Source organism: Equus przewalskii, chromosome 2 (genome assembly GCF_037783145.1).
Source record: "Equus przewalskii isolate Varuska chromosome 2, EquPr2, whole genome shotgun sequence".
Taxonomy (NCBI): Eukaryota; Metazoa; Chordata; class Mammalia; order Perissodactyla; family Equidae; genus Equus; species Equus przewalskii.
The window spans coordinates 25155804-25181786 of NC_091832.1; the positions used below are offsets into that span (position 1 = coordinate 25155804).

At 50.9% G+C, this 25983-nt stretch overlaps 2 protein-coding genes across 2 annotated transcripts in view; both read left to right on the forward strand.

Annotated features, from left to right (window-relative positions):
* The window catches only part of SNRNP40 (small nuclear ribonucleoprotein U5 subunit 40), a 32131-nt gene extending 27358 nt beyond the window's left edge, over positions 1-4773 (forward strand). The window contains exons 9-10 of the mRNA XM_070596190.1: positions 3435-3538; positions 4269-4773. Of these exons, the coding sequence (XP_070452291.1) occupies positions 3435-3538; positions 4269-4318 (154 nt within the window). The 3' untranslated portion in view covers positions 4319-4773. The remainder of the gene's footprint in view (positions 1-3434; positions 3539-4268) is intronic.
* Positions 4774-17673: 12900 nt separating this feature from the next.
* The window catches only part of NKAIN1 (sodium/potassium transporting ATPase interacting 1), a 41552-nt gene continuing 33242 nt past the window's right edge, over positions 17674-25983 (forward strand). The window contains exon 1 of the mRNA XM_070596196.1: positions 17674-17823. Within this exon, the coding sequence (XP_070452297.1) occupies positions 17770-17823 (54 nt within the window). The 5' untranslated portion in view covers positions 17674-17769. The remainder of the gene's footprint in view (positions 17824-25983) is intronic.

Consider the following 25983-nt stretch of genomic DNA (forward strand, 5'->3'; position numbering starts at 1 on the left):
TCTCTCTCACTTCCCCTCTTCTCCGTTGTCCAAACTCTGTATCTCTCCAGTAATCACCTCTGTTGCGTGTATCAACTTTCCCTGGCCGTCTCTCCCTTACCTCTTGGGCATAACTAATTGCTCTGTGCTGTCATCACGTTTTATATATCTAACCTTTATTAGCATTTATTACCTCTTACAGTCAGACATAGTGGGACACGCCCACTAAATTATCTGCTCCAAGAGGTCAGGGAATGAGTCTTAGTCATCTCTGAGCCCAGGGCAGTGCTTGACATAAGCACTTAGTGAATATTACATGAATGGATTTCTAGCTCAAGGATGGCAGTCGTGTTTTACCCTACCTCTCAGCTCGGCTCTGGGTCATGGCTGCCTCGTTGGGGACGGTTCAGAGCTGGGTCTGGTTCACTGGGGGAAGTGCCCTGATTGCTGGGTGGTGGGTGTGGCCACATGTGGGCCAGGTCCTTTCCTACCGTGAGCTGAATTAAGAGACTGAGGCTTTCTTAGCTGTCAGTTTAAACTGGCTAAGGCATTATGTGATGAATTAGAACCAGAAGGGAGAGAATTCTTCTGTATTTGGTATGTCTATGGCAACCTGTACTTGGGAGGAAGTCAGAGGTTGAAGAGTTGAACACTGTTGGATGGTGAGGAATGATGAGGCCCTCTAATGGCAAACTGTTGGTTTAACTTCCCATTGGGAGAGGTCTTAACCCTGTTTAGCCTAACCCTTCATTCTCCCCATTACAGACTTTCCTGCCTCTCTGCTGAATAGGCACCGTCCTGTAAACAGGACGCCTTGCCTGGGCAAGCTCGGGCTTCCAGCGCATCCCAGGGTCTTCTCTTGGGGCCCTAGCACAGCCACAGGGAAGCCTTTCCGTTTGTGAACAGTGCTGAATGTAACTGAAGGTTCCAGAGTCCAGCTTTTTTTCCTGGCAAGTTTAATATCTGGAAAAATCTGTAGAAAAAAGGGTCCAGGTGAAACAGTGCCGCATGGATGGTTTGAGTCCTGGCGGTTTAGAGAGCTGCCTTGAAGAAGGAGTCTAAGGGATGTTCAGTTGTCGGGTTACTAAAGAAGACCTTAAGAAATGGGTCTCCACAGCCTAAGGTGTCTTGCATTCTGATAGAGTATTCTAAGTGTTTTTATACAGTTTTCAGCAGAGATATTGTATCTTTCCTATGTAATTAGGTGTTTCAGTGATATTTGCATAAGCTTTTCCTCTGAGCAGTTTATTTGTGACATTGGCCCTTTCTGACTTTCTGTGTTCTCTCCTCCCTCCCCACTGTCCTTTAAACCTTACGTGTGGACGCATGGCTCTGGTCTGGGGAAAGCCTGTGTGGCTGCCTGCTGGGGCTTGGCCAGATTTCACAGCCACCTCGCCAGCTAGCCCCAAGTCAGCGGGCAGCTGTGTTATATAAAGAGCCTGGTTCCTGCTGAATGTTGCCATGCCAAAGTGAGGGGCGGACAGGGAACCCCTCTAAATTTAGCATCTAATTGGCAGCCATGCAGAGGGAGGCCTTGAAGTAAACCCTTGGACATCTGGGGTTCTGCTGGCTTTTATGTGCCTAGGAAATGTATCCTTCCTTCTCCGAAAACTGCTTTTCAGCTTGGCCTGGATTTGGCAAACTGCCCCTCTCTACTTGCAAATCACCTGGCTCCTCCTGTTCAGACTTGAAACCCTTTAGCAGTCCTATCAAGGACTGCGGGGAGCCTGGCCAGTCTCTCTGCCATGAGTCATTTGGTCAGCCTGTTGACTTCACGCGATTCTCTTTTGAGAGGACATTCATCGTAACAGGAGCTTCATTAATTCTGTGTGCAGCACTTGGCCTACATTATCTTCTTATTTCTCTCCACCAAGCTGTGAGATCAGTATTATCTCCGTCATTACAACTAAAGAAAGGGAAGCTCAAAGAAGCTTAGAAATAAATAATTGTCTGAGGTTACTTAGCTGTTACATACTTGCATTGAGACTTGAACCCAGGTCTTTCTGACTCCAAGCTCATACACTTTTTCACTATGCCACACTGCCCTTAGCTGGATTAGTGAGGACCGTTACTTGTGCGTGGCAGGAAAGAAGACAGTAGGGAGAGCATGAGCATCACAGGAGTCTGTAGACAAATGGGGTTCCCGCTCCTCTTCCGTCCTCTTGGAACTTTGGTTTAGTTCCTGTGGAGCCTCCCCCTGAGAGCTAAACGGTGTAATTGAGACCAGAAGTGTAATTTTGCATCAGAACTAGGCATCAAGGACTCGTGACTATACCATGTAAGGTGGTTGACTGAATAAAATAAATATGTAAATAATTTTTGTAACCTGGTTGAAAACCACCAGCCCTTTAAATTTACCAACAGATTATTTTTGCATGGTTATATGAAGATAATCTCTCTTTATTTTACCCTTCAACTTGAAATGACCCAAGTACGGTTGAGGGCCACAGGAACTTCTTTTGGTGGGAGGAGCAAGGTGTTTGAGGGTAGTAAGAGAAAGAATACTGGACTATATTAAGAGTACTAATTTTAGTTTGGCCACTGATGGACTGCGTCACCTTGGAAGAGTCACTGTACTTTAGTTTCCTTGTCTATAAAATGACTTTAGCTGGTTTCCACTGACCACTTCCCGTGCTAGAATTCAGCATTCTTTCTGGCCATGAGTTCAGTGCAAGCTTTGGATTGTGTGTATATTTGGGCCATGTTTGTATAGCAGAAATGTCCCTTCCCTTCTCTGAGCTCTGTGCTTTGAATACAATACCAAGAAGTTCAGGTGGATCTGCAACCTAGGCTCCCACCCTACCATGAATTGGGTGACCTTTAAGATGTGCCTGGATGCACATGAGGTTAACTACAGCCTAATTATATCGGATGTTCTTTGAAGAAGATTTCTGTGTGAAGTCCGTAGGGAAAACTGTTTGTCTTTCTTCTCCATTTTCTTTGCCAGTTCAGAAGCTAGTGTTTGAAAATACCAGTAATGCTTATATTTTTAGCTATTCCTATTTCTCCACCCAGTTACTCAAGGGCAGGGTCCATGCCTCATTCAAAATCTGTATTCTTAGGGCCGGCCTGGTGGCGCAGCGGTTAAGTGCACACATTCTGCTTCGGCGGCCCAGGGTTCGCCGGTTCAGATCCCGGCTGTGGACATGGCACCGCTTGGCAAGCCGTGCTGTGCTAGGCATCCCACATATAAAGTAGAGGAAGATGGGCACGGATGTTAGCTCGGGGCCAGTCTTTCTCAGCAAAAAGAGGAGGATTGGCAGCAGATGTTAGCTCAGGCCTAGTCTTCCTCAAAAAAAAAAAAATTGTATTCTTAGTTTCTAAAATCTAGAACACAGTTCAATAAATATAGAGGCAATAAACAAATCATTGCTTCCATTTCCCTTAAAAAGCCATGCCTCTGTCCTACCCTCAGCTCTGGGAGGCCTTACCCTTGCTCTTCATGATGCTTGCAGGTTTGTGTACGTGTGGGATACCACAAGCAGGAGGATTTTATATAAGCTGCCCGGCCATGCTGGCTCCATCAATGAAGTGGCTTTCCACCCCGACGAGCCCATCAGTAAGTCTAGGGAGGGGGGAACTGTGGGAATCTCCCTAAAGGGGCCCTGAGAATGCAGGGACAGAGGTGGACGTCTGTTTTATGTGAATTTCCATCCAGTCTTGATGGGTGTCATTGACAGTCCCACCTTTGTTCTAAGTGGTGAGGGTAAGAACAACGTTCCGTTTTCTTCTTACTCTCAAAGGGAGGTTGGTTATTCTTCCTATTTCTAGTTCTTTTGAGTTTACTTCAAGTCTGTGTTTCAATGATGTATTTGGATAAAAAGAATGATATTTCTTACTATTCAGATATAGATTGCAACTTAACATAGATTTTATTGTCCAGCTTAACTAAATAATGGGCCTTGAGTTTGAGGAGGAAGTGCAACTTTCCCCAGGGCTAAGTGTAGCAAGCAGAAGCGCATTTACAAAATGACTGCCACAGGCGTTGTTTCTCCTCTTCCAGGATGACTGAGGTCTTTTTCTGAGGGCCTGACTGACAAGGGACATCCGGATTTAGAGCCTGATGATGTATTCCCCTGAGTCCCGTCCACCCTTGTGGTTTGGAGAGGGCTTGGATTGAAAAGCCAGGCTCCGGGTCCCTGTGAATGGTGTTTAGGAGGAGGGGAATTTAAGCCAAATCGAATTGCTCTTTTATACCAAAATTGGCTCTTGACACAAGAGCCCTTGAGCACAACGTCTCCTTGAACCTTCGTTATTCCCAGTTGTCTTCTCTGTTCTTTTCACCTCAGTTCTCTCAGCATCCAGTGACAAGAGACTGTATATGGGGGAGATTCAGTGAAGATACGGAGTGGAAGACTCCAAGGCTGCTTGACCTGGAGGCCTCAGACTGCATAAGTGGCATCAGATGGTGCCCGGGCCAGCATCTTCCCTTCTGATGAAGCCTGTTACTAGCCAACACTGAGGAGGTGGCCGTGTTCCAACCACCACATGTCTCCCGTTTCACCAGGGTGACTAAGGCAAGCTTCCAGTGGCCTCTCAACACCACCTGCCAGATTTCAGGGACTGTTTGGTTTTTTCCTTTTTTTTTTTTAAATGAGTTTTCTTCAAAAGGACAGACATTGGTTGGTTCGTAATTTCCTGTTTTCTAATCCAGGCCGAAGACAGGGAATGTGACTGAAATTTGTTTGATGGGGATTTTTTATTTTTAATTCAATAACTGGCTTGTATGATATTTTCTTTCTGTATTTCTCTGAGTTATTTTGTATTAAAAGCCAGATAGATGCCTTTTGACAAGACTCGAGTGGACTGGATTTCTTGCCATCTTGTCTGGGAGGCTTGACCACCGTGAATCTGAGCGGGGCATGATGTGGCCGGGGTACGGTCCGTCTAAACTTCCAAGAAGCTATTTACTGGGATGTTTGGGGGGTTTCTTCCCTTCTCTGTGTTTTTAGATTTACTCACTCCTGTGAAAATGACAGAGAGATAATAATTATTTTTCAGTAACAAATCCCTTCCGCTTCCTAGAAGCATATCAGTCAAGAGGGGATGAGGAAGGTCTGAAAGGACCCGGTTCTCGCGCACAGTCTTTAGTGAGCAGCGGCTCTGTCCTCTGCCTCCTGCCAAAGGCGCTTTCCTCAGCAGCAGTCCCTGCACTCAGGGTGTCTTGGCCGGGCAGACCGGGTGTGGCCTCAGCTGGTGGAAGTGACGTAGCTGGAATGCTGCACGGAACTTGGCTCAAGAGGAGTGTGATAAAGTTTTGGTGGAGCTGGGCCATGACATTGTCTGAGACTTTTTTATGATTCTGCTTGCTTGTCTATCTTTTCCTAAACCGACAGGCACATTGAGAAATGCTCTTAGTTGCCTTCTATCCCCGAGGTACAGGTTCCCGTCTCCCCGCATCACTGGCTGACTGTACCAGCTACAAACCAGCGGTAATGAATTCCATGTGGCAGTAGGGAGGGGAACGTGTCGTTTCCAGGTCTCCTGTCTCAACACGGAGGTCTTCACACCTCTAGCCTGGGCTGAAGATGGTTGATTTTATACTTTAGCTCACAAACCTGGATATTCGTCTTAAGTTATTAGAGAGAGGATAGTTTTAAGTGAGCATATGTTCAAGTTCATTTAACTCATTAATGAAGGAACCAGTGTAACAATAAAGCCGTCAAACCAATTACTTTTAATAGAGTGAATGAAGTTTGAGTAAAGTGCACTGGAAACAGAAAGCAATTTATTGTGCCTAGGAGATTTAAGGAAGTTTCACAGATTATGTGAGTATGCTTAGGTTGAGACTTAGAGTCTAGAGCTTTCTAGGTGGACAAAGAAGTGTGCATTCCAAGAACCAGCAGGCACAAGCCTGAAAGCCTGGCAGGTTCATGAACCAGAAGAACTTAAGCATGGTTAGAGGTGGGGGCAGTAAAGTTGCAGAATTGAGTAGGAGCCAAATCCTGGAGAGCTTATACTTCGTGTACTTGATCCTGTAGGTTGTGGTATCCTAAAGTGTATTCCACAGAACACTGTTTCCCAGGAATGTCAGATACATGGGGCATAAAGATCCCGTGCTCAAATACGTTTGGGAAAGACTGGGGTAAATAAAGCGAAACTGGTTTCTTCACTGCAGAACTGCTTGGAGCCTTTAATATACAAAGTATAGTGGGATCGTCAAAGGATGACTCAGATTTCTGGTCTAAGCAATAAGTGTATTTACAGTTATGTCTTTAACCAGGAGAGATTTGGCCAAAGATGGCATGCAAGCTGCTCTTCACGCCTCCAGCACTGTCCCAGGTTAATCCCCAATCCCTTTTAAACACCAGGTCCCCGGACCTCAGAATTGGTCCAGTCCCTTCCACCCACCTTCGTCTTCCTTGGCCTGGGGTAAAACAAGGCTTGAGCGTTGACACTGCACTTTTAAAAGCCTTGCGGTCCCTGGAGAAGTTGGCGATGATTGGGAAGCACCAAGCTCCTGGTGACTACCAGGGCTTCCCCGTAACGCAGCCTCTTCATCCTCCCAAGTGCCTGCTTCAAAAATTAGAAGCCCTTAGCAGGAAATGGCAGCACCACTCAGAACTTGAAGGGCCTAGAGGCCGTAGGCTGGGGAATAGAGCTTTGAGTATAAAATATCCCCAGAGGGTACAAATTGTATTCTCGCTTTGGGAGAGAGATCGCTCCCGAATGAGTAATGACATCTCTGGTTTTCAGTTAATTTCCGTTTATGACTTCCACAGTCTCTAGCCCTTAAAACTGTTGGCTCTTCAAGAGCCAAACCTCTAAGTGCCGAATCTTTTTCCCTGGGTGATCGAGTTTTGTGGGTTGAATTGTCAGGGAAGTGGATTTGGACCAGTCAGGGCTCTTGTGGGAGTTGCTTCCTCACAGAAAACTGTGGTTATTTGTTCTCCCTCGTAGACCCAGAGTCTGCTGCTTGTTAATATCTCACAGGGTGTGGATGGAAAACTGAGGTAAGAGAGAAGAGCTCTGAAGAATTTGGGGCTGCAGGCAGTTGAGCCTGAGGGACAGGCTGTCAGGCCCTTTGGATTAGGACCGGATTGCTCCCTCCTAGAGCCTTTACGGCTTGACAGCTGCTACCCCAAGACAAAGGGAAGGGCCAGGCTTAAAAGACAACCCCTGTTCCCGTGGGACCAGAGGAAGCCAAGTCTGAGCTCTGAGCCAGCCCTGTGGTCACTTGTCTCTGCAGCCCAGACCTGTGTGATCCTTATCTGAAAAAGCCCTGAGTGGGCACCCAGCCCCTCTGCATCAAGCCCTGAGCTACCCCGAATTCTCCTCCTTTCTTCTAGGCCGCAACTTCTTTTCCTCGCTTGCTTCTGCAACCCACCTACACTCTTAGATTCTTCTTTAACTTAGATTCTCTATAGCAGTAGTTCTCAACTTTGGGCAATTTTGCCCCCAGGAACATTTGGCAATGTCTGGAGACAATTTTTGATTGTCACAACTGGGGGGATGTGATGCACGTCTAGTGAGCCGAGGCCAGAGATGCCCAAAGAATTAGGTCCTCCAAAACGTCATTAGTGATGCTCCTGAGAAACCCTGCTCCAGGGCAGTGATTCTCCAAGTGTGGTCGCTGCAGCAGCAGCAGCAGCATCACCTGAGAACCTGTTAGAAATGCAGATTCCAGAGCCCCCCTGAGACCTACTGAATCAAACTTTGGGGAAAGGAGGTGTTCGGGAGTCTTTTAACAAGTCCTCCAGGTGATTCTGAAGCAAGTTTGAGAACCACTGCTCTAAAGGCTGACAAAGTTTTCCTCTTTCCTAGGAGAACCACACAGGCTGTTTACTCATTAATAGTTGTTTGTTTGGTTGTTTTGAGGAAGACTAGCCCTGAGCTAACATCTGCCAATCCTCCTCTTTTTGCTGAGGAAGACTGGTCCTGAGCTAACATCCGTGCCCATCTTCCTCTACTTTATACATGGGACGCCTGCCACAGCATGGCGTGCCAAGTGGCGCCATGTCCGCACCTGGGATCCGAACCAGCGAACCCCGGGCCGCCGAAGCGGGAACGTGTGCACTTAACTGCTGTGCCATGTGGCCGGCCCCTAATAGTTGTTCTTAACTCTTTAGCTATTCCTTGTGGCTTAGTGTTACACGTGCATTGTCTCACTTGATCGTCACATACATGGCAACAGGTTCAAAGAGGAGAAGTAACACCCAAGATCAACCAGCTAGTAAATGGCAAAGGCAGGATGTGAACCCCATCACCACACCGGAGTCCTTCGTGGCTTTTAACCTTGAGTGCACGTTAGAATCACTTGGGGAGCTTTTAAAACTCCAGATGCTTACATCATACCCCAGACCAATTAAATCAGAGTCTCTGGGGTGATCAGTATTTTTTACAGCTTCCTTAGGTGATTGCAATGTGCAGTCAAGATTGAGGACACTAGTGTTAGCCGTGGCTATAACTGTAGCCAGGAGGGCAGCATAGATCCCAGTTGACCTCTCCTGCCACCCTTTGGCTCTCAAGGAAACCGGTGCTCTGACATGTGGTCTGTGTGAGCTTAAGAACATCTCCCAAAGCCCATGGCTGAGCTAAAATTTAGGAGCTTGGCCAGAGAGCAGAGGTTGATCCACTGTGGTCATCTCTACCTGGTGAATATGGGCCCTTGTGTAGAAAAAAGACCACTTGCCCTCCTTGCAAGCACTGAGTGTAGCATCCACAGGTGCCAGAGCTGGAAAAAGGCCTTACAGATACTTAGGTCATCTAGTCCAGCCTCATTTTACAAAATGGGAAACAGAGGAGCAGTAGTTTTCCCAAGGTCACAAGCATATTAAGTCAGTGGTCTTGCTCATTCAGGAAGCATTTCTTCAACACCCCTCTGTGGCAGGCCTGTGCTGGGCTCCGAGAACACAAAGATGACTGAGTCATCACCGCTTCTTTGGAGCCTCATGGGGCAGAACAGCAGAGACAGAAACAAAAATCAGGGCTTCTCAAACTTTTCCCCATAAGCATCCTTAATGGCAGAGGAGAATAAACTGGGGCAGAAGGAGGCACTCCTGAAATTAATAGCTTTATTTTATTTATTTATTTTTGGTGAGGAGGATTGGCCCTGAGATGCCCATCTGCCTCTATTTTGTATGTGGGACCGCTGCCACAGCATGGCTTGATGAGCGGTGTGTGGGTCCACGCCCAAGATCCGAACCCATGAACGCTGTGCCACCGAAGCAGAGCACGCAAACTTAACCACTATGCCACCAGGCCGGCCCCTGAAATTAATAACTTGAAAAGCTTACCTTGAATCTGTAAAGTGCATGATTCCCCTCCTCAAACTTTTCATTTTTAACAGTTTCAGACATAAAAATTGAAAGGTTAATTTAGTGAATACCTATATATGCTCCACCTAGATTAAATTATTCAATAATCTCTACCTCTCTGTCACACACACACAGCTTCCAAGGACTATTGAAAGTAAGATGCAGACATAATTCTTCACTCCCAAATACTCCAGCAAGTAACTCCTAGGAATTTTCTCTTTCATAACCACAATACCGTTACCATACCTAAGAAAATTAACAGCAATTCCATAATACCATTAATGATCGTATTAAAATTTCCCCAGTATCAAAAATGTCTTTCATGGCTATATTTTCAATCTGGAATCAATCAAGTTTCATGCACTGCTACTCTGTCTCTAGTGTCTCTCGATCTAGAACCGTCTGCCCACCTTTTTTCCCAGTGAAATTGGCCATTTAAACGTATGTGCTTTGTGTGCTGCTTTATGGTACAGCTGTGCTTGTTTCCCATTAATAATAAATGTTTTAAATGGCTAAGCATCAAGTAAAATTGACGCTCCAGGAAGACATACCACATTTATGTGTGTTTTGTGTCTTCTCATGTACTTGTTTTAGAAACAGAGGTAAATAAGCAATTCAATACAATCTAATACATACTGTGAGAGGCATACCTACAAACTAGGAGGCAGTGCCTAAGGAGGAGTTAAAGTTTTACTGAGGCAATGACACTTCAAGGAGAATTGGAAATTGGGGAGAAGAGAGGGAGCTGGGATGGGGCAGGGGGCAGGTAAGTACAATCTAGGTCGTGGAAATAAACATGGACAAACAGCACAGATCACCAAATCTGCTGATGTGTTCAGAAATGACACAGCACGCGGTGGTAACAGCCTGTTTGGGGAGTGACAGATGAGTGGGAACCTTGGAAGCTGTTGGAGCCGGATTGCAAAGGGTCTCGAAAGCCTGGTCGGCAGTTCTAGGTTTTGTCCTCTGGAAAGGGAGCCTGCAGAGTTTCTCAGAGCTCTGCACGGGAGGTCAACCGTACCCGAGGATGCTTTTGGGCATGGGTACCCTCTCAGAAGACCACTGTGGGGAGCAGTGGGAGGAACCAGGGAAGATAGATGAGCTCACTGTCTTCAAACATCAAAAGGCTGCCTTGGAAAAGAGAAAACCCCTTACTCTGGGAGGCCTCGAAGCACACAGTCAAGACAAAGAAGATGGTGTCAAGGCAGATCTACGCTCAACAAAGAAACCAGGGAATCAGAGCTGTCCATACATAGCACGGTAGAGAGTTCCTCCTCGCTGGAGGTATGCAAGCAGAGGCTGGGTGACCACTTGACTGGAACGCCTGTGTTGCATTGATTTAGAGGGATAGAGCTGCTCCTCAGAATCCCCAGGGAGTATGTTAAAAAATACCCCTAACCAGGTCCCGCCTCCAGAGATTGTGTTTGAGTTGGGCTGGCGTGGGGCCATGATTCAGGTGCAGGCGGTGTGCACGGTAACATCGGGAGCCACTGGATTAGAAGACCTCTGCGGTCTTTTCCAGCTCCACTGGTCTATGATTGAGATGCTATTTTCCTCAGATTCTAAGAGGGCAATTTCAGGATTCAGTGAATTATTTGCTGTGAAAGGGCACCTGGGTGAGGGCTTATGGCAAGCGATAAGGGGTGGGGAGCCAGCAGGGGGTTGAGAATCCTATCGGGGCATTTGGGACCTGCTGGATGAGCCAGGCCTGAGCTGGCCCCATCTGTCTTCCTATCCCCAGTTGGCCCTTGGACAAGCCCAGTGAAGCATAGTACAGGCCAGCGAAGTATGGGGCCAATTGGAGAGGGCCTCTTGGTCTCTCAATGTCCCCAGCTCAGCTGGCCTGAGGGCAGACTTTAACTGAGAGTCCGTGTGGCTGCCAAGGCCCAGTGGAAAGGGAGATTTGTCTTGGCTGTCAGCAGATTCTGCACTAGGGATTCTGGACCCCACAGCCCCAGACAAGGAGCGTCAACTTTCTACAAGCCATGGCGCCGTCAAAGCTCTTCAGGGGTTCCTGACCTAGACCCTGCCCGTTCACATGCCGCATTCTATCCTCTCCCTTTTTTCTCAACCATTCCTTCTTATCAGAGATTTTTTTTTCCTTTTAAGATTGGCTCTAAAACAGAAGATTTGAAGGAAGTTGGTTGGAGAGGGGTGGTGGCGGTAAGGAGGGAATAGAAAGTAAAAAGTACGTGCAAAAGTTAAAGAAGAGGGGCCAGCCCGGTGGCACAGCAGTTAAGTGCGCACATTCCGCTTCGGTGGCCCGGGGTTCACCAGTTTGGATCCCAGGTGCAGACATGGCACCGCTTGCCAAGCCATGCTTTGGCAGGCGTCCCACATATAAAGTAGAGGAAGATGGGCACGGATGTTAGCTCAGGGCCAGTCTTCCTCAGCAAAAAGAGGAGGATTTGGCAGCAGATGTTAGCTCAGAGCTAATCTTCCTCAAAAAATAAAAAATAAATTTTAAAAAAAAGTTTAAATTAAAAAAAAGTTAAAGAAGAGAAGGGGTCATAGTTCCCGAAATGTACCTTGTTGTTCAACACTTCTGTGTCTGCATTTCTTTTTCTGTCGGCAAGCTTTATTTCAATCAGCCACCGTCTTCTCTCTGAAGTTTTCCATCACTACCTGATCCCAGGCAGTCAGCCATTCTTTCGGCCCCTCCGTTTCTGTACTTCATAGACGCTATGCCATTCTATGTATCGCTTGTAAGTACCTGTTTCTATGTTCCGCCTCTCCCACAGGCCAAGAGTCACACACTCAGATGCAATGAGGGACCAGCGAGGAAAGGCAAGTGGGTGAGGCTGCTGGGTTTAAGGAAGTCAGTGGTGGACGACATCACACTGTTGACCAGAATGCTCATTCCCTGGGCCTTCATCCCAAGGATTCACAGGAGCAACTACCCTGTTCATCTCTGATTCCAGAGCTCCTCAGTCAGTGCCTAGCACAGTAGCGGAACTGACCTGGAGGTCCTGAGACCCAGCTCTGCCATAACGTGCTGTGTGACTTTATAGAACTCACTCCCCCTCTCTGCCCTTTACATTCTCCCATTCTTTATCTCTACCATCTTCAAAAGAGGCATCTTGAGGGGCCGGCCCTGTGGCCTAGTGGTTAAGTTCGGCGTGCTCCACTTTGGCTATCTGGGTTCATTTCCCGGTGCACACCTACACCACTCGGTGGCCATGCTGTGGCAGTGACCCACATACAAAATAGAGGAAGATGGGCACAGATGTTAGCTCAGGGTGAATCTTCCTCAGCAAATAAATAAATAAATAAATAAATAAATAAATAAATAAATAAACCCTTGAAGACCCTCTAGGCCAGTGGTTTTTCCACTTTGCTCTTGAGAGACCTTGGATTGAGGGGCTGGTTGGGGCCCTTCACAGGAGGTGAGGGCAGGCTGAGAAGGCAGGTGCCAGTCTTCTTTCCCCACCAACCAGAGCAGTTCCACTTTTCTCTGTTTTAGAAATGTATCACTTGGGGTCAACCCCGTGGCTGAGTGGTTTTAAGTTCTCTCCCTCCACTTCGGTGGCCCAGGGTTTCGCTGGTTCGGACCCTGGACACAGACATGGCACCAATCATCAGGCCATGCTGAGGTGGCGTCCCACATGCCACAACTAGAAGGACCTGCAACTAGAATATACAACTATGTACTGGGGGGCTTTGAGGAGAAGAAGAAGAAGAAAGGGGGCTGGCCTGGTGGTGCAGTGGTTAAGTTTGCACATTCTGCTTCAGCAGCCCGGTGTTCACCGGTTCAGATCCCGGGTGTGGGCCTATGCACCGCTTGTCAAACCACGCTGTGGCAGATGTCCCACATATAGAGTAGAGGAAGATGGGCACGGATGTTAGCTCAGGGCCAGTCTTCTTAGCAAAAAGAGGAGGATGGGTGGCAGATGTTGGCTCAGGGCTAATCTTCTTCTTCTTCAAAAAAGATTGGCAACAGATGTTAGCTCAGGTGCCAATCTTTAAAAAAAAAAACCTCTTGAACAGTGAGATCCAGAGCAGCTTCAGGGTTGGCGAACCTGCTGGGATAGTGGCGCTCCTCAACTCCACGGGGTCAGAAGCGCCCAGGACCCTTCCAGACCTTGCCACATGTACCTCTTCACCCGGCTGGTCGTTTGTATCCTTTATAATAAACCAGTAAAGTTAAGTGAAGTACCTCCCTGCGTTCTGTGAGCTGTTCACAAGCAAATTATCGAACCTGAGGAGGAGGTCGTGGGAACCCCCGAGTTACAGCGGGTCGGTGAGAAGTAAAGGGGACTGCAGACTTGCAACTGGTGTCTGAAGTGGAGGCAGCCTTGTGGGACGGAACCCTTAGGCTGGGGGTGTGCGCCCACTCCAGGGAGTTAGTGTCAGAATCGAATTGAATTGTTGGACAACCAGGTGGTGCTGGAGAATTGGTTGGTGTCAGAAAACACCCCAGAAACTAATCAGTGAGCGCGTGCGGTCCTCGAACGTGGAAGGAGGAGAAATAATAGCTTTAATGTGTCAGCTCTCCTATGAGTGGACTTTCTCAGATGGCTTCAGTGTTTTCACCCACAGAGGGACTGTGATGGAAGATTCAGGCTCTCTGACTAGCTTGGTTTAGCGCAAGGGAAGAACTTCTTAACACCCCATGAATCTCATCAGTGCAGCAGCCCCTGCGGTGCCTCTCTTGAGGGCTGACCATGCTTCCGCCTTGTGCTCAGGAAGCGTGGGTATGTTCTGAATCATCTGTGTCCTTTATGTTTGAAGCCTACTTCAGTTTCCCCACAATCTTTCCCTGGTCCAAGGGTTCATCATTCTTCACGTTGACTACTACAAGCCCCTCCCGATGTCATCCCCAGCTCCTGACCCCACCCCCAGCTGCTTGCCAAAGATGTTTCTATCTGTTCCTACAATGAGACTGCCTTCCTCCTTAGAATCCTGGACTTCCAGGAGGTAAAGAGGGCACAAGGGATGCTGGGGCCCAAGGCCAGGAATATCATTCATTCACCACTTATTTGCTGCCTCCTGACATGACCCAAGCCCTGTGGAATATAAAGATAATTGATGACACAGTCGCTGTCCTCACAGAGTTCACAGTCTATTGGAGGAAACCAACAAAATCAGACAAGTACAGCAAATCCCAGCAAAAGCTATCCTGGAGGTGGCACAGGCGACACGTGAGCCCAAAGGAGGGGCACCTCCCTCAGGTGGCAAGTGTTAAGGAAGGCCTCCAGGAGGAAGCGACAGCTGAACTGAGATTTGAACTTTGAATAGGAGTTCTCCAGGCTAAGAATTTGGATGGGAGATGCCTCCTAGACAGAAAAAACAACGTGTCAAAGCATGGAAGTGAGATGGCATGGTGCATGCGTGGATCCATCAGGGCAAGACTCGGACCAAATGAAACGCTCAGGGCCAGGAGCTAGTTCTGCTGAGACAGACGGACAGGCCGTCCCTGGTCCCATGGGACAGACTCAAGAGTGAGTCAGCCAGGCCTTGGGACAGGGAGCCGTAGGCATGATGTGATACAGCCAAGAGCCTGGCAAGGGCTGGTCACCGCCCCAGTGGAATCCACTGTTACTATAATAAGGATTAAATGAAATGTATGTCAAGTGCCTGGCTCAGAGTGAGCACTCAATAAATGGTAGCTATCATTGTCATTATTACTGAATTGTATGGTTAGCGTCACAGAGGGCAGTGGCAGAGGCGCTGTCTGCGAGAGGCCCCAGAGAGGACCTATTACAGAGCTGTTCCATCTGGCCTGAGCCTTTGTGATGCTGGTTCTTGTTCTCTGGTGGGAGATGGACTCGTTGGAGAATCTGATGAAAGCGATGGACCCTCTCCCGAGAAGAAGGCCCATCTGCTCACATGAAGCTTCCCGTATTATTTCAGGGACTTCTCAGACTCCTGAAGGCCTGTCTAGTCATGGACGCTTGTTGGACACAGCTGTCACTCACCGAGCATGGCTGAGAAAAGGTCCCCCTGTTATCTCAGCTTATTCCCAGCGGAAACCTCAGCACATGTAGTGTCAGCTCTGTGAAATCAGCGAGGAACATCCTGTGTGTTTTTGGAGCCCCAGGTGGCGTGCTGAGGAAGGGGTGGAGCAGGGAGACTAGTGAAGAGAGCACTTCAGCAGTGCGGGGAGAAGACACGGCCGGCTTCAGGGGCACGCAGCCTCCGCAGTCAGTCACACGGGGCCCTCCCTGTGCCTGGTCTAGTGCTCTGCTGTGTCAGCAGCGTGAAATTCTTGATTTCTTAGCAAGGAGCCTCGAACTTTCACTTTGCGTTGGGCCCCACAAATGAGGTGACCACTCCTCAGAGGAGATGATAACGTACTTGAGTGCTTATTATGGAAGCAGCGCACGAGCGACGGTGCTGGGACAGGAACAGTTTGGGTCCAAACCAAGGGTCTTAATCTATATCATACTGCCTTCTGAGTCAAGAGGTTGGTGAGAGTGGGAGGGAGGGAAAGAATACGAAACATTCTGTTTCTGGGGCCGGCCCAGTGGCACAGCGGTTAAGTGCACGTGTTCTGCTTCGGCAACCCGGGGTTCACTGGTTCAGATCCCCGGTGGGGACATGGCACCGCTTGGCAAGCCATGGTGTGGCAGGTGTCCCACATATAAAATAGAGGAAAATGGGCACGGATGTTAGCTCAGGGCCAGTCTTCCTCAGCAAAAAGAAGAGGATTGGCGGGAGACGTTAGCTCAGGGCTACTCTTCCTCAAAAAAAAAAAAAAAAAAGAAGAAGAAGAAGAAACATTCTGTTTCTTCTGCCCGAACACTTCCCCACTCCTCTGCCTCTCCTTCCCTCCTGTTATCCTCTTGGTATCAATGTCATTTCCTCAAGCAGGCCTTTCCTAGTCTCCAAATCTAATTGTGTATCCTTATCCTCTCTTTTACTCTATTATTCTTTAAGGCCCTCATCAGAATATATCATTGTGTATTTATTTGTATGTTTTCTTGTTTTAAAGACAGTTCCTCACGAGACTGTTCTCTGAGTGAAGGCAGATTGTTTCGAGTTCATCCTCTTGTTCCCAATGGCAAGCCCGGCACATAGTAGGTATTTCATAGGTACCAAATGAAAGGTAGTTTACAACATGTAATGACAGGTCAGAGTGGGGAGGGAAGCCGGGAGAATGACCCAGGGATTCCCACCTGAGTGAAGGGATCAAAATGCATATAGGAAGTAGGGGTGGCGCAGGGATGACTGAGCGGAGTTGGGGTGTGTTTGGGAGTTTGATGCTTTGGGGAGGCAGCCCTTTCTTCTTTGTTTTTTTGTTTTGTTTTGAGGAAGATTAGCCCTGAGTTAACTGCTGCCAACCCTCCTCTTTTTGCTGAGGAAGACTGGCCCTGAGCTAACATCCATGCCCATCTTCCTCTAATTTATGTGTGGGACACCTGCCACAGCATGGTGTGCCAAGCGGTGCCATGTCCACACCCAGGATCTGAACCAGTCAACCCCAGGCCGCTGAGAAGCAGAACTTAACAGCTGAGCCATTGGGCCGGCCCCTGAGGCAGCCCTCTCTGACTCCCTCCCGTGGCAGCCCCTGGGCAGACCTCTGCCATCACTCTTCTCACCTCGCGGCCCTGGGAGCCTGTCTGTTCCCTGGACTGGGAAGCCCCATGGGTTCTGGCACAAACCTGCAGGGTTCATTTCTGGATCCCAGGGCCCCCAGGGTGCGTAAGCAGTTGAGGCTCAATAAATGCCAGCAAAAGGAAAGAGGGAAGAAAATGTGGCCAGGCACTCAGGAGGGAGGCTGGGATGAGGAGCAGATCTGGGAGTGGATAATAGAGGGCCAAGGTTGGAACCCGGAGGCCCTAGAGACAGGGTGGACAGAGGGTGGACAGAGGAGCGCTCCACCACCCTTAGGAGGCCAGGCCCAGGCCTAAGTGCTTCAGTCACAGAACAGTGACAACTCTGAAGCAGACAGTATGATCCCTACTTTAAGAAAACTGAGGCCCAGAGAGGGACGGCATTTGCCCAAGGTCACACAGCATGTGGGCAGTGAAGCCCAGGTTTCACCCAGGGTTGTCAGCCCCCAAGCCTGCACTCTTCCCGCTTCACTCCCTGCCTCTCCCCCACTCCCCCCTTCCCTTCCCCTCCCCTCCCCTCCGCTCCGCTCCCGCGGCCGCCCCGCCCACCCCGCCCCTCCCCTGCTTCCCTCCCTCTCGGTGGCGGCGGCGGCGGCGGAGCCACGTGGTGGGGCCGGGAAGCCGTGGCCGCCGAGCGCCCGGGCGGCCGCCCCAGCTGGGCAGTGCTGCTCTGCGCCGCGCCGCGCCCGGTGCTGCGCTCCCCGCCGCGCGCTCCCCGCCCGCCGCCCCGGGGCAGGAGGCGCGCCCGGCGGCCGGCCGGCCAGACAAAGGAGGCGCGGGCCGGCGCACCATGGACTCGGAGCGCGGGCGGCCGGCCCCGGCCCTGAGGCCCCGGCGCTCCCGGGCCCGGCCCTAGGCGCGCGGCCCCGCCGCCCGGGCGCCCCCCGGGGAGGACGCGGCGCCCCCGGGGCGCGGAGGAGCGGCGGCCGCCGAGCTCGAGGGGCCCCGCGGCGGACGGCCCGCGCAGCCCCGGAGCCATGGGCAAGTGCAGCGGGCGCTGCACGCTTGTCGCCTTCTGCTGCCTGCAGCTGGTGAGCGCCGGACCGGGGTGGGGCGCGTCCCGGGGCTTGCGGGTGGGGTTGTGTCGCTGTGTGTGTGTGTGTCTGGTGCGAGTGCTCGGGCTGGGGTGGTCTGGAGTCGCGGAGCGGACGGGCGGAGCCTGCTCCTGCTGGCCCGGCTGGCTCTTTGTGTGCGCTTGTCGCCCGGCGCGCCCCGGTCCCCGAGTGCGTCCTGTGCGCGAGTCCCCTCGCCGCCCCGCGCTTCGGGCTCCACGCGTCTGGCCCGCACCCTACGAGTGGCCTCCTGTTGGAGGGTGCGCTGTGGGACCGAGGCTGGCCGGGGCTGGGGGTGTGTCTGAGGCTGCTCTGTGGGTCCGTTGAGGTCCCTGCGTGTGTTTCCCTCCAGATCGCTCGTCTGCATGGGTCTCGCTTCCTCCGGGGTTCTGCCTCTGGTCTCCGCCCCTGCGAGTCTTTCTCACAAAGTCCCAGCTCCCGTGTGTGTCTCTCCCGGGTTTCTCCTTGGTACATCTCTAGATCTCTGGCCATTTCTGGTCCATGTTCATCTGTGTGTGTTGGGATCTTAGACTCCAACAGCCGTTCACTCTTCCTTTGTGCGGTTTCTGCCTCCTTTCCCCCTCCTGACTGGAAGGGCCCAAGAATGGAGAGCCACCTCCGTGGAGAGGGTCACAAGGACCACCCTCTGTGCTTTGGGGCTGGCCATCATCAGTTCCACCAGAGCATCAGGGGTGGGGACAGGCAGACCAGCTCCTCTGCCTGGGCTGGTACCGATGGGGGCCGGGGTACCTGGGTGCCCTGAGGAGGATGGGAGCATCTGGGGGCACCAAGACTATGCCCAGCTTAGGGAACTCAGGTTCTTGTCTCAGGGAGGCCCATGGATTGAATGTGGGGGCTGAAGGGGCCAACTCTGTCCTTCAAGTCAAGCCCTGGCAGGTGCACTTGGGAGGGCGGTTAAGGAGAGGCCAGGGTCTCCTGCTCCCCCTAGAGCTGAGGCCCAACAACGAGGGGGGTTTGAACCTGTGCTTCTGCCCCCGGCAGAGGGGCATGGGCAGAACTCAGCTCTGAGCGTGAGCTGGGGGGAGCCTGAGCCTCACGGGATCTGGGTCTCTGCTCTCGCCTGCGTCTGTCGCCCCTCCTCCACCACAGGTGTGTAGATCATGCAGGGTGAAGTTCTGAGTCTGGACTGCAGACTTCCTCATCCATCTCCGCTCCTCTTGGGGACACCAGCCCCCAACTTACCATCCAAACACCTGCCCTCAGGCAGTGGTAGAAACAGCCCGGGCTTGAAGACGGTAGTCCTGTGCCCAGCTGTAGGACACAGGGCAAGTGACTTGCCCTCGCTGGGCCTCCTTGGTCTGCCTATCTGAATTGCTCATCCTTGATGGCTTCAGAAGGGACTAACTAAGATCAGGTAGGATGGCAACTCCAGAAGGGTAGAGATTATCTGTTTTGCTCCCTGCTAAACCCCCAGCAGCTGGAACAGTGCCTGGCTCTCCATTAATATTTATAAAATAAATGAATGAATCACTTACTTGGCAACTCCTGGCTCGCAGTGGAAACACCCTTCTTTATCTACTTTGAGGAACAGAAAATGCCAAGAAATGCTGAAACTTTCAGAGGATTTTTTTTCTGTTAATTTCTAAATTTTAAACCAAGACATTTTTGTTAGAAAAGTGATATACAGGTATTGTAAAAGTGAATACATCAATAAATAATCAAACAGAGCAGAAGATGAAGGTAAGTTTCCTTTTCTCTACGGCCAGTCCCAAGCCCACAGGGAAGGGCTGCTAACCATTTGCCCCCTGCTCCTTCTCTGTGGATGATAATAACAGTGCTTAGCTTTACAGAGCACTTACTAGGTGCTAGGTACCCTTGTAAACACTTTTTTGGGCGGTTGGAGGGTGAGGAAGATTGGCCCTGAGCCAACTTCTGTGCTAATCTTCCCCTATTTTGTATGTGGGAGGCCACCGCAGCATGGCTTGATGAGCACTCTATGGGTCCACGCCTGGGATCTGAACCTGCGAAACCCGGGCCGCCAAGGTGGAGCCTGTGTACTTAACTGCTACGCCACCCGCCAGCCTCAAAAGCACTTTTCCGTGTATTAACTCATTTTCCTCATAACGATCCTAGAAAGTAACTTGCTCAGAGTTCTACAGGTAGGAGCCAGTCTTTGAAGCTAGACAGCTGACTAGCATCCTCTGTTGCCTTCTTAATGATAAAATAAGTATTTCCGGCCCTGATAATTCGAGGGTCCCTTGGGAGGTGCTTCCTGCTCCACAGAGAGACGAAGGTGGTGGAGGAGGTCCCCACCTCCCGCTTGCCGGCCTCCATAGCTCTCCCCAGCTAAACCCACCCTTCCACTTAGCGGGCTTCGCCAGCTGGGGGCTCTGCAGTTAGACACCACCTGGCGGCATTCTGATTCTCCTGCGTCCAGGCTGGGTGGCTTTGGGCCGCTTGTGAGGGTCACATGAGATCACTGGGGAGGTGCTTGGAGAAGGGACTTGAAAATTAGTCTCTTGGCTCTGTCTGGGCTGATTGCAGACTGGGTCCCTTCAGCTGTGGCTAGCCCCCAGGAGCCCCTGCTGCCTGTAATGTGCCGCCTGATGCTGGAATCCACCAGCCTGACATTGTCACAGTTCGAAGGGAGCCTCAGTTTTCTCATCCAGTGGAAAGAGGCAGAGAGGGAAGAGCATGTTAAATGTTTCTCAGCTGAAAACTTTAGCAGAGGAACTGTGTCATTTTTCCTTTTTGAATGGGGTTTGATCATGACAGTAAAACAAGCCAGTTCTAACTGCTCTTCTGTGGTTGGGGTAGACTTGCTTTGGGTGAGGGAGTAGGGTGTGAGGGTGTCCTGGAGGGTGGGAGGCGCGGGTGGGGGCTGTACCATGCAGGTGGACAAGTGGAGGGGAGAAGTTAAAGCTCTGGAGTTCGACAGGGTAGACCTAGGTTCGAGTCCTGGCTCTCCTTTCCTAGCTGTGTGTTCTTAGGTGAGTTGCTTACCCTCTCTGAGCCACAGTTTTGTCATCTGCTAAATAGAGGTAATATGAACAGTTCCCAATTCTTAGGGTTGTCGTGAGGATTAAATGCATACAATGAACTTAGCCTTGTGCTGGGCGGTGTGAGTATTCAATAAACTATAGCTTTTTATTGTTATTATCTTCATAATGTATACCATGGCACTCTTCCTGGAATTGTGGCCCACACATATCCAGGTGCCCCCCCTGCACTCTTCCCTTGTGGGAAGCAGCAGGTAGTTGGGCACTGAGCTGAAAGACAGGAGGCCTGGACAAGCCCAGCTCTGCCCTGATGTCCTCTGAACTTGGGCAAGTCTTTTTCCCCCTGCAAGCCTTGGCTTTTCCATCTGTAAAATGGGAAGAACCGTTGGCCAGCATCTCTCAGGTCCTGCCATTCTGCCCTTGTGGGACTCTGGGATGGTGTCTGGGCTGCCCTGGAGGTTTCGGTGTGTCTCGGTCTGGTTCCATTCCATAGAACCTCTTGGGTCCCGTCCTTGCCCGGGTCCTAGTTGGTGTGTCATCTTGATGTTACTAATGCTGGTCACTCCCTAATTTTTATGTTTGTTTCCCTTTTCCTTCCCCTGCCCAAAGCCTGCCTGTCTTTCTTGGTCTGCCTCCTTCCTGAAACCTTACAGGCAGCTCTGTTCTTTGTGTAAGAGGATGAACCAGGGAGCTCTACCAAAGGGAATCATCAGTTTCCTCATCATTGTCATTATCCCTCTTGTTTCCAGAGTCCTGTGCTGAGCACTTTATGTGCGTTACTTCGTTTAACCAAATGAGCTTGCATATGTAAAGTGCTTGGCAAAGTGCCCAGGATGTGTTAAACGATCAATAAACGTTAGCTGTTTTATCCTTCTTATTGTTACTTCACACCACGGGATAGAGGTTTTTGTTATCCCCTTTTCCAGATGAGGAAATTGAGGCTCGGAGAGGCAATGAGGTTTGCCCGTGATCACTAAGCTGATCAGTGACAGAACCTGGACAGAGAGCCACCCTCTCTGCCCTGTGCCACTCTGCTGCTCGAGTGTAAGCAATGGATGGCCTCGGACAGGTCTGTTCATTGCTCTGAGCCTCAGTTTCCTCATCTGAAAAGGAAAACGATCCTATTTCAATAGGATCACACACGGTGTCTGGTGGTTGAGCCAGGGAGCGCTCAGTAAAACATCACTGCGGTGGTTGTTCTTGTCCCAGCTCTGTGTGACCTTGGACACGTGCATTCTCTCCTTTGAGCCCCAGTTTCTTGTTTCGTCAAAGAGAAAGAGTCAGGCCACCTTGCAGAGTTGTAAAAAGGGCTTAGCCAGGTGCCGCGCATATCGTAGGTACTCAGAAAAACATTGGTTTCGTTCTTATCCCTTCTGGAAAGCTCTTTGTTTTCTGGAAGGTGGTGGGTGAGGGGGAATATGTAGCTTCCTGCTGAGCTCCGAGTAATGGTGTGAAACCTGGTCAACCTGATTGATGTCGTTATTAGTGGTAGCGACGGTGAGGGCCGGAGGGGGTGGCTCCTGCAGGCCCGCACGCTGAAGCAGCTGCGGCTGCCAGCTCCTGGCTTCCTGGGGAGGGGCTGACTCCGCTCTGGGTGCTTCAGGTCCTTGGGCCAGGCTGCAGAGCCAGGAGCACGAACTTGTCCTGGCCCCTGCCCCTTTTTGTTCCTCGCACCCCTTCAGACAGGGCTGGCCAACTCCCTGTTACAGATGGACAGATTGAGGCCAAACAGCCCTCAAGACCGTTATGAGGTGAGCAGAGCAAGATGGAATGGAGGTGGGGGCCCCAGGGGGGCCAGGGGATGACCCTGGTTCTGCTCTTTTGCAAGAGTGGGTGGGTGGGTGATTTTGAGACGAGCACCCCGTAAATGGTGGCAGGTCTGAGATCCGTCACAGGGGTTAGGAGCAGTACCTCTGGGGTCAGACAGATATTGCTGCCTTGCTTTGTGACTTCCAGAAAGTCCCTTACCCTCTCTGAGCCTCTTCCTCTTTCCTATAAAGTAGTTGGAACAACAGCTCCTACCCTATGGCAGTTTGGGGGTTCCGCGAGCCAGTGCCTGGCCCAGGGAAGTGTTCCCTGTGGCTAGCTGTTGTTTGCCTTGAGGTTTGGACAAGTCGCTTCAGCCCCCATCTCCACCTGGATTAGAGATTTTAGTGATCAGAGTCATTCCCATAAACTCTTCAAGTGTTAGTTTCTTTATGTGGAAAATGTATGGTTGGGTGGGAAATAATAATACCAACTTCCTTTTGTTCGGTGTCTGCTGTGAGCCAGGCACTGTGCTGAGCACGGTATATACTTGTCCCTTGTCCATGACCGCACAAATAGTAGGGACAGAATGAGGATTCAAACCCAGATCGAGGACTCCACAGTTCTACACTGCCTGCCTCATTGCTCCCTGTGTAGGCTTGTGGGGATGCTGGATATGGAAGCAGATGGAGAAATGTAAATCTTCCTCAGCCCTCAGGGGTTGCTACGAGATGCCAGATCTTCTGAGCTGCTTATTCAAATGCTCCCACCCCCCACCCCCACCCCCCATGGCCGTTTCTACTCACCCCGAGGCCTGTGTGGGGTTTAAGGGAGCCGAATTGTGGGTTGAGAAGAACTTACCCAGGAAAGAAAGTAACCTGCACTGAAGACTTATCGGCCCTCACAACAACTCTATGGGGTAGGTATGGTTTTTATCTCCCTTACTGATGGGCATACTGAGGCTCAGAAGAATGAAGTGACTTGTTACCAAGGAAACAGAAGATACAGTCTAGGCCTCAGATGAGTGGTCAAGGGAAAAAGATTGGAGAACAATTGTCAGATGTGGACCAAGCGGAGACGGTCAGCTCTGATCCCTGAAGTCTCTTCCCTCCTCCAGTTTCAGGGACGAGTGGGTGATGGGAGAGCAGCCTGAGCCCAGGGATGTGTTTTTGAAAGCTAGTTCCAGGCCACGGCGGGTGGAGCTGGCTTTGGTCTGGGGCAGCCCGGTCCCAGTGCCCTCGGTCTCCCCCCTTGACCTGGAGGGAGAACGGGATGGGGATTCAGAGACTGAGGGCGAGCCTCGGGCAGCTGAGCACGCCTCCCAGGGACACCCGCTCTACCAGCGAGCAGCAAGGTTTCAGAAGAGCTGCTCCTGTGGGTGTCCATTTCAGTGGGTGGCCCTGGTCTCCCGGCTCCTGCCCCTCCAAGCAGCTGGTGAATCCAGAGGCAGGGAAGTCAGCGGGGAGGAGCTTGGGCTTTGGGGTCAGGCTTGCGTTCTAGTTCCACCTCTGCCTCTTTGTAGCTGGATGACCTTGGGCAAGACAGTTAACCTCTCTGAGCGTGCACCTACATTTCCCTAAATCAGGATAACAATAATCTACCGCAGAGAGTCGTTGGAGGCTCCTTTGAGATAAAATATGCAGAGCAGGAGCTCGCAAAGGGTTCACACTCTTGAATGTCCTGGAATGAGAACACAGGTTCTATGAATCTGAATACCGTGGGGTAGGACATGGGACGTGTCCTCTTTTCAAACAGTAGAAGGCCCGCGTTGGAGCAGAGGTTCTGCTAAATCTCTGTGGCCTCGGCCTTGCTGTTCCTCGGTCTTCTCTTCCGTAAAGTGAGAATAATAATAGCACACCCTCCTGGGACTCTTGTGAGGGTGCCTGAGATCCTGCAGGGAGAGCTCTGGGCGCAGAGCCTGGTGCTCACGCAGAGGGAATTGGGGAGGGAGGCTTGGCCCTCTGTGTCCCCCACTGTAAAGGGAGAAGGTGGGCCTCGTCATCTCATGGCGCCCCAGCTCTGAGTCCTCGGGGTGCTCCGTCCTTTCCCCGTGGGGATCAGAGCTGCTGCCTCACCAGCCCGCCCTGCCGCAGGCGGCGCTCACTGATGGGAGTGTCAGGCTCTGGGGAGAGGAGACTGCTGCCTCCAACAGCCTGCCCAAGGCTTTGCCCCTGGGTGCCAGGCTGTCAGGGACTCAGGTGACCTCTTCTTCCCTCTGTCTGTCTGTTTGAACGAGTGTCCATACCGTCCCCATCCCAAACGCCCACAGGGCATATTTGGTTGTAAAATCAAGTTTCAGACCCCGGAGGTTCAGAGCAGGAGGTTCTGACCCATCCCTGACCCCCCGCAGCCCCAGGTGAGCTTCCTGAACTCCAGAAAGATTAGATACTGTTAGGTCAGAGAGTAAGAAGTGCCACCAGCTAACCATATCTGGAGTTGCGTTCAGCATATATTTATGAAGCCCCCACAAAGTGCCAGGCACGATTCTAGGTGCTGAGTCACCTTAGGGTACAAAATATGCCCTCCGCTGCAAGTCAGAATCCCAGGGTTCTGGTACTCACTTGCTGTGCAACTTTGAGCTGGCCCTGCCCCTCTCTAGACCTCGTTTTCTTCAGTCTGTGAAATTGGGGGATGGAGGGGGAGAGAGTGTTGAACTCCATCAGTGTTTTTCAAGCTGTCTACAGAGGCTCTGCAGCGGTGGGCTGACAGTCAGGTGATGAGTTCTCTGTCCCTGGCAGTGATTAAGAATTTCTGTGTAGGTTGGATGACCCCTTGGATGTGTAGTGGATCTGATGATGATCCAGGTCCCTTGGGACCACCAGATGCTGGGGGTAGGTCCTGAGAGGACAGTGACAGTAGTACAAAATCGTATCTGTCATGAATAATGAAAACTGTGAGTGTTTTTCTGCTCTTACCATGTCGCTTTGCCTTAAGCATGCTCCTGCTCCCCACACCCCGCCCAAATCACAGAGCCTGGCTGAGCTACCGGCACGGGAAGTCGGGGAAATGGGAGTCTGTGGGCACTTTACGCCCCTGCCTGCTCCAGCTACTCCTTGCCTTAGAAGGGGAGGCAACCCTGGGATTTTCAGGGTAGGGATGGTTCCTAAGCCTCATTTTTTTTGGAGGGGGGTAGGTTCTGCAGCCCCAGCCTGAACCAGAGATGTGGGTTTTCAATTACACAATTAAATGCACAATTAGGCATAATTACCAGTGCTCAGAGCCCGAGACTGCTCATAATAGGCGTGTAATCTACTGCAGCCTCTGTTTATACTACTCAGCGTGCTCCCTAATGATGCCAGGATGCCTTCACACTGCACTGTTGCCATGGAGACGAGCCTGCCGCCACCACGCAGGGCTGACAAATGGGGTTCCAGTCCCGGGCCCCTGGATTGTTTCTGAGGCCTCTGCAGCGAGCCCTGGAGTGGAGGGGCTG